Source organism: Echiichthys vipera (assembly GCF_963691815.1).
Source record: "Echiichthys vipera genome assembly, chromosome: 17".
Classification (NCBI taxonomy): Eukaryota; Metazoa; Chordata; class Actinopteri; order Perciformes; family Trachinidae; genus Echiichthys; species Echiichthys vipera.
This window is the reverse complement of record NC_139842.1, coordinates 9,708,611-9,718,223: the sequence shown is the minus strand read 5'-3', so window position 1 is coordinate 9,718,223 and position 9,613 is coordinate 9,708,611. Positions and strand designations below refer to the sequence as shown.

General features: G+C 42.6%; 1 protein-coding gene across 1 annotated transcript; it reads right to left on the bottom strand.

Annotated features, from left to right (window-relative positions):
• Positions 1 to 6,689: 6,689 nt before the first annotated feature.
• ier2a (immediate early response 2a) lies at positions 6,690 to 7,768 on the bottom strand. Its single transcript, XM_083931623.1, has one exon. The coding sequence runs from the start codon at positions 7,688 to 7,690 to the stop codon at positions 7,127 to 7,129; it is 564 nt and encodes a 187-aa protein (XP_083787749.1). The 5' UTR covers positions 7,691 to 7,768; the 3' UTR covers positions 6,690 to 7,126.
• Positions 7,769 to 9,613: the final 1,845 nt, after the last annotated feature.

The window sequence follows — 9,613 nt, the reverse complement described above, 5'->3', positions numbered from 1 at the left end:
AAGTCATAATCGGCATTCATTCCTAAGACAAATTGCTCTGCATCAGTCACAGGTATTTATCGGCTCCAGCTCTGATCAGCAGTGATGGAAAGATGTTGGGTGGACATGCTAATTTTCACCCTCTGTCCGGCGTGATGCTATGACACATGTCGCCTCTGTCTGTACCTTCAGCACATCCCTGTTTTCCGACGCATTTATGACGTTAAACTTAATACACCCCAGTAAAAAGACAAAGGTATACTCGTCTCCTGGCAATGGGAAGGGATCCATTGCCTATTTTTAGCAGGTTTCTCTGTGTAACCGTAAAACTGCATATACACGCTAGTTTTGGTGGGAAAGGGGTCTGTCTTTTTCGTCACGTTTTCAAACACTATATAGAATTTAGACAGAGGGATTAAATTGATTGTGGGCCCCCTTTTTAAAATGGATCAAACACAGCAGTTCCCTACAGGTTTCTGCATTCAAATGGATTGGAGTCTCCTCTCCTGCAGATGCTAAAGCAGAGTTCCACCACCGCTTGTGACCTTCTGGGGGCGCTGTATGACAAACAGTGTCCCTCTAGTTTTTCTACTTCACTTCTGATCCAGAGTTGTTCTATAGTCTCAGCACACCGAGAATACAGTTTAGCCAATTTTTTCCACTTGTAGGCCACCTCGTCTGTGTTCACCACGTTTAAACACAGGCGACTGACTTGCACAGTTCAGACGGGTTGGAGAAAAGATGTCTGGGCCTCATCACGGTCCTGAAAAACATCTATGTTCTGTGTGTATCACTCCTGTATATGTTTTATTTATTTCTGCGTGTTTTTTCTGTGTGCCTCAAACTAACACTTGTCACACACATCACTGTCAGCCCCAACATTATTGTTTTTTTTTTTTTATGTATTAGACCTACATTTTTAACCTGGAGGCCTATCACATGTTGACCAGAGAATGCACCGAAAAAATAGAAAAGAAAAAAAACTGCCTATTAGTGTCTTTCCAACCTCAGTGGAATGTCACAGACAAGTATTTTTTCACATCACTACACGTAAAATCAGAAAGCACAATTATGTAGCTCCTGGTTGTGTGTGTGGGTGTGGGTGTGGGTGTGTAAGTAAGTGGGGTTTTTGCGTGTGTGTGTGTGTGTGCGTGTATGCACGTGGATGAGTGTGTTTCTGATCAATTTTTGGTGTTTTGTTTTCTGCTTGCTTTGCTTTCTATTCTTTGTCTCCAGAAATCCTTTTGAAATCTTTCAGATGTTTTACCCAAATCATTCTAACAATCTTTTGACTGTGCGTCTGTGCGTGTGTGTGTGTGTGTGTGTGTGTGTGTGTGTGTGTGTGTGTGTGTGTGTCAGTAATCCCCTGAATGAAACATGCAAAGCCCCAGACATTCACCATCCATCTTTGTGTCTATGCTGCAGTGAAATCCACTAACATGCTGATTAACCACACAAAGTCTTCAAAAAGCAATGTAAAGCCGCTACTGAGAAAAAAAAGTTTTTTTTAAGTACAAAAGATTTTAAAAAAAGAGGAAAAAATAACTAGTTCCAGAAATGCATGTGCTATGTGCATGCCACACCGTGGGTTAACAGTCATCTTCAGGACATAAAAGAAAAAGCAGATTAATGAATTCAGAGGAATTTAAAAAAAAAAAGAAGATATATAAATAGATAGATGTTTTTAAAAAGCAACGTTTCCTTTTTTTCCTTCTATTTTTGAGAACAAAAAAGGTTAAAATGACAAAAAAAAATGTCTAAAGAATAAAAACACAAAAGAGACTTTGGTGAGAGTTTGTTTTCTTCTGTTACATGGTGTTGAGATGCAACACAGCCATGTTCAGGACACTACAAAAAAGGAACTGTTTTTAAAAAATATACAAAGAAAAGAAAGCACAGTTCAGAAGATGATGTATTCTCCCTTCTACTTTTTGTGGGGGTCAGGAGGTGCAGGAGCTAGCCAAGTCTGATGATGTACTCATTATTACTGGCTGTGGAACCTTTGATCTCTCACTCACTCCCTCTTTTTTCTGTCTCTCTCTAACTCTGTCTCTCTCACACTCTTATCTTTCGCACTCTCAAACTGTCTCACCGCTATTTCTACCAGTGCATTTTGTAATTCCAAACAGAACTCTTCCTAAAGAATAAAATCCAGAGAGAATGCACACCGCTTTGCCTCATTTCTTGTCCACATTTAGTCCATTTAAACTGTGAGGATATGTGATGTGGGTCTGTATAGCCGTTTTCACATATGAATATAATGTCAGGAGAATCAGGTCTGGACATATTTTGTAGTTACCCTTTCACATGTAGCACACAACATGAGATTGTCTGTGTCAGAGGCATTCCCATAAATGGAGGATCCTCCTCTACCCTTGGTTTCACTACCCCTCTAACATGATGTCAAGATGGAGTCTATTCGCCGCGGGATAGGGCCTGTGTAGAGCGTGCAGGAACCAGAACATGTGATGGATTACATTGCGGTGACTGAGCCAGTTCGTAATTTAGTAATTAAAAGTCTCTTATACTTCATTGAATTTGTCTGATGATCTTGGGGTTGGCCCCCTGCAGACGAAAGTTCACGAATCCCGTCATCTCTGCAGCTAAGACATTTTCGTTGCTGTTAGGGATGGGTGTGAGTGATCGATTCCTCGAGTAGTCCTCATTTCAAATTAACTCGGTTGGTAAACAACAGCACTGAGAGACACAAACACCTTTGGTTTTTGGAACCGGCTCTTCGGCTCAGACGGCATGGAGGGTGAAAGCACTGACATTCGGGGTTGCAACGTCTCAAGCACTGAGGCACCGGACACCCTCTTCGGACAGGACTAGTTCGAAAATATGGGTGTCAACGAGATAGAAGCTTATTTCAGTGACAGTTGTCCTCAGATGAAGGCCAACAGGCACCGGTACAAAAAACTGAGCGCTCTGACAAAGCAGCACCTGCTGATACCTGCCACCTCTGTGCCAGCGAACACAAATTTAATTACGTTTTTGTGAGCAAACAATGTTTTAAAGTTGTGGTTGTGATAAAATAAATCCTTAAAGGGCTACTGTGACTGTTTTGATTGAGAATAAGCATTAGGTGTTGGGTAGGCTGTAGTGTTGTGCATCATTATTCCTGCAAGAAGATGCGTTTAGCTCTGGCCCTCAAGTAATTGACGTGATCACTCGATCTTGGAATCAACTACTCATGCCCATCCCTAGTTGGTAACATTGTGTAAATCACCCTCTGAGGTTTGTTTTCTTCCGGTATCGGGGAGCCCTTTGATAGAAACATAACATTTATATTCGGTGTTGCATGCAAAAATGCAACCTATGAATCCCTGAGGTCTGGTAAAAATGTTAAATGCAATTCCTTCCTTATGAAAAGATTTGCATAGCCAATTTTTGAACAATTTAGTGGCGGCGACCTCTAGTGGCCATAGTAATTATGAATAGAGCAAAGGAAGAAGTCAGGTGATGTAGTAGAGTGACAAAGTCTGCCTAGGGAGGAGGCTGGGGTGGATAGATGGGTCAAACAAACAGGACCTGGACACCCAGGAGAGTGCTGTTTGTGTCCTGTGTGAAACCAGAATGTTAGATTACATATATAACTGAAGCTATGTAACAAAAGTACTTTTTTTTAACCACAATCTTCCTAAACCAAGTCGTTTTGTTGCCTTAACCTGACCAAACTGTGACCGTGACTGTGTGGTTAATGTGTGTTCACAACATGTGTGTTCACAACATTAACCACATTTAAAACTTCGACCATTACGTATCAACACAAGCCCATACCCCTTATGAGCTTGTGTTGATCTCCTGCTTCCTAGTAAAAGACATTTGGTCACAAATTCCAGTCATGATCTTTGCTGGTGCATTTCTGCCACCTGTCAATCAGTGGAATAATGTGAAACCATTGACAGGAATGTGTTACTCAGGGTACGTCCACACAATCGAAAACATCTTTTTTTTCTCTGTCTTTCTTAAAAAGTTTTCCGTCCACGCGACCTCGGCTCAAGAAATATTTGCGTTCACACGAAACCAGTGAAACCGACTAAACACACTGTAGTACACATGCCAGGCCTGGATGCGGCGCTGTAACTGCCACAGAAATACACCAACAACGGAGAAGAAGAGATGTGGCGATCTGGTGACTTCCCAAATCCTCATCCATCCTAGAGAGAAATCTAGCAATGCTCTGATGCACAAATCCCTCTGTAGTTGGTGTCCTCACTGAGCAGCGGGTGCTCCTGTGAGCCCCTTCCCCGTCCCAAAGCACTCACAGGCGGTCACTGTCTCGCTAGATTTAGCAACTTTTTCACATCTTCTTAGCAGCTTTATTTTTAAAAAGCTACTAGCGACCAATGTAGCGACCTATTCAGATCATCAGGGAAAAGGGAGAAATATATGGTCGGCCTAATTCATTCCCATGCATGTGGCTCAGAGTACAGTACAGTTCGTACTGTCCGTGGGTCCGTGTCTCTCACCACGCAGCAGCCCTGTTGTTGTTATGTGACGCCGTGGGGGTTAGGGGTCCGAGGTGGGGCGATGATGGCATCATTTAACAAAGTATGCGGTTTTGCCGTCCAGACAACAGCGCCACGGAGGGCGTTTTCAAATCTTCCCACTCTGGGACCCGGCTTCAAAAGATACCGTTTTCAGGCTCTGATAACACCGGCTCCATGTGGATGGCCGGGCCAAAACGTGCTAAAGTAGTGCGGTTACAGGAAACCGCACTACTTTGTGTCTTCGTGTGGACAGGGCCCTCAAACAACAGACAAAATGAGGGCCCACTCCATAGCACTACTCGACTCCACAGGGTACCTGCATTGTTTTGTCTTTGTGGCCACTCAAGGGCAGTGAAACAAGCTGTAAACTGTAACATATGTTCACCTTTCAAGAGTTGTTGTTGTGATCGTGTTAACAAACTATTTGTATATTCAACAGACAAAGAAGCATTATCATTCATTTGGAATTGTGTCTCTGTCCACCAAGAAAATGTTAGTCCAATATTTGCTGCCTTTTGCTCTATTTTGGCTGTTTTTTCTGTCTCTAGCTGCTAAATGCTTCACTATCAGCTAGTTGATAACTTTGTCAATCTGTTGTTTGGTGCTGGGCGGGTAACATAAACTTGAGTTTTTTGGGGGTTGAAAACACCTGCCTGCTGGAAACTGAGTTGATGAGAGTGGTAATTTTGAGGGCTGTAAAACCATAACAATGAACTATGAAATGACTCTCATCAGATCCATTGTTAGTATAAAAACATTCATTAGCTCAGCTTTATGTGAATAAACCGAGAAAAAAGAAAGAATCAGTTATCTAACTCACTCTAATTGCCTGATTGAATTCAGCTCTTATGTTTATGTGGTGCTTGAACTCTAGCAGGTTTGAAAAATACCCAATATTCACGAGATAATGTATGATTTGTCAGCATATTCCTTCACAATGACCTTGTTTGTGAGAGAAGAAGAAGAAGAAGAATTCCTTTATTAGTCCTGCGAATGGGGAAATCCAATGGAGAAAGCAAGAGGGAAGAGAAAAAGAGTAAGGAAAGTGAGTGATTAGAACAAGCTAACATGAGAAGGTGAACAAGTGTATGTGTTTTCACAGGCATGTCCAGACGGATCCGGCCACTCCTCCCCGTGTGCTCACACAGACAGGGAGCTCAGGTTTCAGCCGGAAGAATAAGCAGCACAGCCGGGGGCCTCATGGGGCTCACACAGGCACTTCCCCCCACATTCCTTCTTCTGTTTCCCTGGGCTAACCACCCTCCCCCATCACCGGTGAATCCCTGTTGCACCCAATCCATAGTCTGTAGGGGTTTTACATACCAAAACGTACAGCCTACTTAAATGTCATAATAAATAAAGGCTCACATTAATCTTACTACATGTACACTCATCTTAAACTTGATATTAATTACTAATAAATGAATTTGAGTGGCATGTGTTTTGTAGAAAACCTCTTCAGCTGCTGGTTGTTCAGTGCAGAATGTTTAGATTACACTGTTCTCAAATTTGAATACATTCCATCATTCATCTTTAACCACTTGTCCCTGTCGGGGTCGCGGGGGGGCTGGAGCCGATCCTAGCTGACATCGGGCGTGAGGCTGGGTTAACCCTGGACAGGACGCCAGTCTATCACAGGGCACATAGAGACGAACAGAGACAGACAACCATTCGCACCTACGGGTGATTTTAGAATCATCAATCAACCTAACACGTAACTCCCTTATCAGCCTTTCTCCATTTTGTTGTAAAGAATTACTGATTATTACCCACAGTGTGTCCACAAATATTTCTTCTTTTACCTAACCTTTTACACCCAGAACCACTCACTTATCATTACAGTATGCACACCACAGTGAAACACTTGTGGGGACTCTGATTGCAGTGTATGGCTTTACGACCCCCTCCCTCACTCTTCGCACCACAATATCATGAATTGTCCCTGCTTTTGTTCTGCAAATCAGTGTGGGGGATGTGAACTTGTGGGGGGAAGGAAGCAAACTTATTCACACTGAAACCAGTTAGTTTCCTGTCACACTCAACTTTCACACTTTCCTATCTCCTAACGCAAATCCCCCATTAACACAACAGAAGCCCCTTTTCAAATGCCACGACTGACATAGTAAATATCTAACCCTTACAGCTAACATGCTTCGCATGATATAGCTTGCATTGTATTTTCTGTACAAAAAAAACAACACATTACTCCAATTCACATTCAGTAGAAAAGTGTTTAATAAATACTGAGGTAGTTGTAATCATTTGTTGTTTTACAATTGAGTTGGTCAACACAAACTAACAAAATGTTACATATGCTGAGCTGTTTATGTTCATGAAGGCAACTCAAGTCCACATCCGGATGAACCAATTCCTTTAGTTCCGCCTTCAGCCAGTTAAAGCCAGTCCTTAGGTGAGCCGTGGCCAATAATTAGGCCATAAATCACCGGGACTACTTTACTACGCCCCAACGTGGCTGCTTCCGTGATTCCTGCAACATGTCTGGGCTTGTTCAGAGTCATGTTTGGGCATTTTCTGGACACTCCAATCCCGGGGTGTTCATCCAAACGACCCTGGACTAGAAGAGCCCCCTCTGCATGCGCGGTCAGGCTCCCCAGGCCTTGTTGAAAAGTTCACTGCCTTTAATCTGCTCAGTTTCAACACGCTGCAATGGCTCTCTGTAGAGGCATGGGGGATGGGGGTGCTCCCAGTTCACTGCTGCAGTTGACATAGTCCAGCAAAACTGAATTTACAATGAGCTGTTGAGGACAGTTGTGCTGCTCAAGTTTGGCTTTCTTGCAAGGCAGGAAGTCCGGCTCCACAGCCGCTTTACCCCGTCTTTTCCTTGAGTGCTGGCCCGGGCACAGATTCTCCTTGTTTTCTGCGTCGCGGCTGAGCTCTTTCGGTGAACCTCCGACCTCTTCTCGGGGTAAAGTCCGAGGCTTTCCGATGGAGAGGGAAGCGGGACCCTGGGGCTCCATTTGAGCGCCAGAACGCTCCGTGGTCACCTCAGGCGTTGATTGTTGTGGTTGTACTTCACATCCTGCTACAACACTTTCCGTCGTCGCCTGGGCCGCATGGTACATGTCCCGGGCGGATTTCATTACCAGAGTCAGGAGGAGGCTCCGGTGGAGACGGAGACCCCCCCGCTGGGTGCGCGAGCTGTACAGTTTCCCCAAAGCCACGACCATGATCCTCTTGGCCTCTGTGCTGACCTCCATGTCACTGGTTTGTTTTTGAAATGAGTCCAGGAAAAACAATCGTAGGTTACGGTCGGTAGATCAGTCTCTCCCCTCCGACTCGTCACAGACACAACACGGACAGGGTGCAGGACAACTATTTATCACCTCGTTGACGTCACTCACTCCGCGTCATATGAAAGAGCCCCGCCCATCAGCCTCACACCGGTCTGCTGCTGCAAATAGCCCTTACAACTGGTTAGACAACTGTCTGTGGCTATTTTTATCTGTCAAGACAGGCATATTAAAAGTACAAACAAATGTATGCGAGAAAAGAAATGAAACCTCCCTATCTTGAAGTCAGTGTGCCTCACTTAGAACTATACATCTGAATATCCCAATACCACCCAAAGCAAACAAGGTGCAATTTAAAACAATGAATAATGTGTATCCATCTAAAGATTTCCTACCCCACAGATTTAACATTGACTTAGATGTATGTACGTTTTGAAAAAAAAAGGCAATTGTAACCATAACGGCTATCTTTAGTACCCGTTTAGTTACACAGAGTTTCTGGGGAGATTTTTTATTCATAAAAACAGATAATTAAAAACATTCCCTCACTTCCTAGTATTTAAGAGAGGATTCAACACATATACAAAATCCCTTGATAAAATGACAAGGAAGAAGGCAACAGTTTAAAAAAATATTATACACAAATAAAGGTTATCTAACATGGACTAAGCCCCTTTTCTGAAGAACAAAAACCTGGTGTTTATACACTTATCTTTGGTATTTTAATGCAAGGTGAGAAAGAAACACTTTGAATATAAATTTGTGATTTCCCTTGTTTTGTTTGTTTTTTAGATTTGTTTTTTCTTTTTGTTTGTTGCTTAACCTTTTATGTAACTCTGAAGTCTGTCTTATGCACCACATGCAGGCATGTTATAAGAATGGATTCACGTGTTTGACTATACTACATGCAATGTACTGAATTTTGAATTATTGAGTAAAAAAATTCATCAAGACAGGCACATTTAACTGCTCAAATAAAAACCAAAGAAAGCAGAACTTGCTTAAAAAAACACACAACCGAAATAATTGCAACTCCACTGAAAACAGGAGGAAAACCTGATAAATAAACCTTGCAACATCTTCAAAGCTGTCTTGATCAATACACAAACAGATGGAGTGTGGACTTTGGATTTGTAGTTCCCCCATCTTACAATAGCTTTCCAAAGGTATGTCAAGCATGCACATATCTTTGCATTTGATATACACTGGAGATCAAAGTTAGAGAGCAAAGTATTAATACTTGATTTATTCTCAAATACTGTTATTTTTCGAGTATTCGCTGTGGCTATACCACTGCTGTACAAGCCTGTTTTTTAAAATAACCAAGTCACTTCAACAAAAACCTTTATTTTGTGAAAACAACAGTGAGACAAATTAGTGAAGAGTAATCTTTGTGTCAGAAGAGAAGATGTAAACAATGTTTTCTCCGGGCTATAGGATTAAAAAATGAATAGGAAGTGTAGAGGCCTTTGCTTTGAATGGCTTCAGCACATCTGCTCCCACAGGACATCACTAGTTTCTCACACTGCTCTGGTTTGATCTTGGTCCATGCTTCCGGCCATTTCATTGTTTCAATATTTTTAGCTTCAAGGTACTTAACCCGTTTTGCAGTGTGACGGGGGCCATTGTCTTGCATGAAAATTGCGGCTGACTGCGAAACATTTGAAGGGAATGTATTGCATGTTGCCGGAGGAGGTTCACACAAACATTTGCATTCACTCTGCCATGTAGCTGTACAAGAGGCCCAACTCCTGCTGCAGAAAACATCCCCCAAACCATGACCTTTCCTCCTCCAAATTTAACTGACTTCTTCACACACTTTGGGTTCAGTCTTTCAAATAAATTAAACGTCCTCTCATCACTGAAGTCACTGTGGACCAGTTCTTCTCT